The 2,440-nt window shown below is 38.7% G+C and overlaps 1 protein-coding gene across 1 annotated transcript; it reads right to left on the bottom strand.

Moving 5' to 3' along the window:
* Window positions 1-361: 361 nt before the first annotated feature.
* Window positions 362-1,632, bottom strand: LOC111467062 (protein SHI RELATED SEQUENCE 1-like). The gene is made up of 3 exons (XM_023111847.1): window positions 1,545-1,632; window positions 983-1,459; window positions 362-835 (listed from the first exon to the last, which is right to left on the bottom strand). The coding sequence occupies exons 2-3, from the start codon at window positions 1,452-1,454 to the stop codon at window positions 465-467; spliced, it is 843 nt and encodes a 280-aa protein (XP_022967615.1). The 5' UTR covers window positions 1,455-1,459; window positions 1,545-1,632; the 3' UTR covers window positions 362-464.
* Between the last annotated feature and the right edge of the window lie 808 nt (window positions 1,633-2,440).

A 2,440-nucleotide genomic window follows, 5' to 3' on the forward strand; every position in this document is an offset into this window, starting at 1 on the left:
AAAAAAAAAAAAAAAAAAAAAAAAAAAAAAAAAAAAAAAAAAAAAAAAAAAAAAAAAACTACCCCGATCCAACTTTTTATTATTTAGGTTGATAATTCGAATGGGTCGAATTCTTTTAGGACTAAAAAAAATGATGTCGGACTCAATACAACCTATGGAGTACGAACGTCCAGTCTTCTATTAGATAATTAAAGACACAACATAAATATCGGAGAAGCACGAAAACAGTGAGATCTTGGAATGTTCGTGAGTTGAGTTTTGATATGAGAATGCAAATAGATATAAGGTTGAAATGCAATACAATTATCATAATCATACTCATTACATAAACTAAATTAAAATAAAAACAGCTTGTGTTTTTTTGTTCCATTCCAATGTCTTCATTTCACACATCATAAGATCAATGAGCTTTTTTTTCTTCTAGTTCATGAATTCAACACAATCAACTTCAACCCTTTTTTCTTTTAAGTTCTAGAGGAAGGGAAATTTTGCGTACCCGTGGTGAATGTGTTGATTGGGATGGGATATAGAGAAGACTCCATAAATGGGGTTGGTTTGTTACTCCTCCACCCGCCGTTCGACGCTCCGATCACCAGCTCGAGCGCTTGACTGTCGTCTTCTCCGCCATAGCAATACGAGCTCTCGCCGCCCGTGCTTAAATTCAGAGTGCTTTTGGGACCTTGGTCGTAAAGAATCCCTTTGAACATACGCCCACCAATGTTCACTGATGTTTGATATGCTAATTGTTCTTCGACATCGTCGATGGCACTGACTTTCACACATCGAAAAACGGCTGAGGAGTTGAATTCAGCTGGAAAATTCACAACTTCTAACCCTAATTCCAAATCACATCGATTAGAAGAACAAAAATAATTGTAATTCTAATGAAACACTACACCCATCTCACCCTAGGGTTTGAATCATCCATTAACATCGTAATTTTTCAACTTAAGCTTATGAAATTTCATCGAAAATTAATCACCTGAAGTGTCGATCGGAGCTACACAAAGTGATTGATTTTCTCCATGTCTCTTGGAAGTGGTCTGATCGGGCCGATCTAGTCGGGATTGTTGCCGAACAATTTGGTGACGTTGTAGCTGCCGTTCCCGGCGCTTGGTAGCCGGAACCCAAGTACTTTTGACATGGGTTTGGCAATGAAACCCTCGGCTCTTACAACAAGTTCTACATCTCAAATGGGAACAATCTTTTTTAGCTTGATTCCCACAATCTTGACAATTGATCGAAAACCCTAATCTCGGGACAAACTGATCGTGACCATCGGAAGCGTTGATCATGAAGTTCCTCCGACTCGGACCCACTCCAAATGAAATGTAATTCTCTAGATTTTGCTGTGGCCATATCTCCAAGCCCTTGGACAAGAACAATTGCTGTTCTTTTCCTCTTTGTTCTTGATTTTCCTCTTGTTTTTCACTTAAATAGAACAACCCCGTCATGATTTCTACAACCCAATATTATTTAGGTCATTCACGAAGGCTTTTAGGGTTTTTAGGGTTTAGAGAGAGAGAGAGAGAGAGGGAGGGTACCGGAGGAATTTGGAAGGTGGATTGCAAACGCCGCCGTGTTAAGTACTGAGAATCGTTACAGCTAAACCAAAACGGTCTCTGTCTCTTGTCTCTGGTCTCTTGTCTCTTGTCTCTCTCACTCACTCACTCATACTCGATATAATACGATGGGTTTTTTTTTAATAATAAAAAAAAAACATGTTTTTGGGTTTTAGAGAGAGGAGAGAAGGAGCCATTGGATCTTTACGTAATCCAATTGACTGCAAATTGCTAAAGATCTTCTGCAGGGAGATCGGACGGCGGTGGATTGTAAGGGCACAATGGTCATTTAACTTTAGATTGAATTGTTGATTAAGGGTAAAAAAAATGCAGCTGCAATTTTCGATGAAGAAGAAGAGGAGGAGATGAAAGTTTACAGTGAGATCCCACGTCAATTGGAGAGAGAAACGAGTGCCAACTAATTGGGCCTTAAAGGAGGGTGGATTGTGAAATTCCACGATAATTGGATAGAGGAACAAGTGTCAGCAAGAATGTTGAACCCTAAAGAGGGTGAATTGTGAGATTCCACCTTGGGGTCGGGGTCGGAGAATGAAACATTTTTTTATACAAATGTGGAAACTTCTCCCTAGCAAATACATTTTAAGAACCTCGAGAATTATGAAAATGTTTGATTTTAGAATGGATTGATATTCTAGATCTTTGATCCACGAAGATTTCTAGATACATTACATTAATGTGTTTCCACACTACGATAACTTCTCAATGCACCATTTGAATGTGTGTTTTGTAGTGTATTTGACACATAGGTTTTGGACCATGTGTCGGGGTGCATAACCCTTTGAACGCAACTTTACGTGCATGTGTAACCGGATTTTGGTCTACTTTATATTATGATTACGCAATGCATAGTATGACTA

The sequence above is a fragment of the Cucurbita maxima genome, unplaced genomic scaffold (genome assembly GCF_002738345.1).
Source record: "Cucurbita maxima cultivar Rimu unplaced genomic scaffold, Cmax_1.0 Cma_Scf00032, whole genome shotgun sequence".
In the NCBI taxonomy this organism is placed as follows: Eukaryota; Viridiplantae; Streptophyta; class Magnoliopsida; order Cucurbitales; family Cucurbitaceae; genus Cucurbita; species Cucurbita maxima.

Bases quoted from the DNA above. Each gene is read 5' to 3' on its own strand.
- LOC111467062 (XM_023111847.1), bottom strand. From the start codon at position 1,454: ATGACGGGGTTGTTCTATTTAAGTGAAAAACAAGAGGAAAATCAAGAA. The intron at 836-982 runs GTGATTAATTTT...ATTTGGAATTAG, and splicing joins AGCTCCGATCGACACTTCAG to GGTTAGAAGTTGTGAATTTT.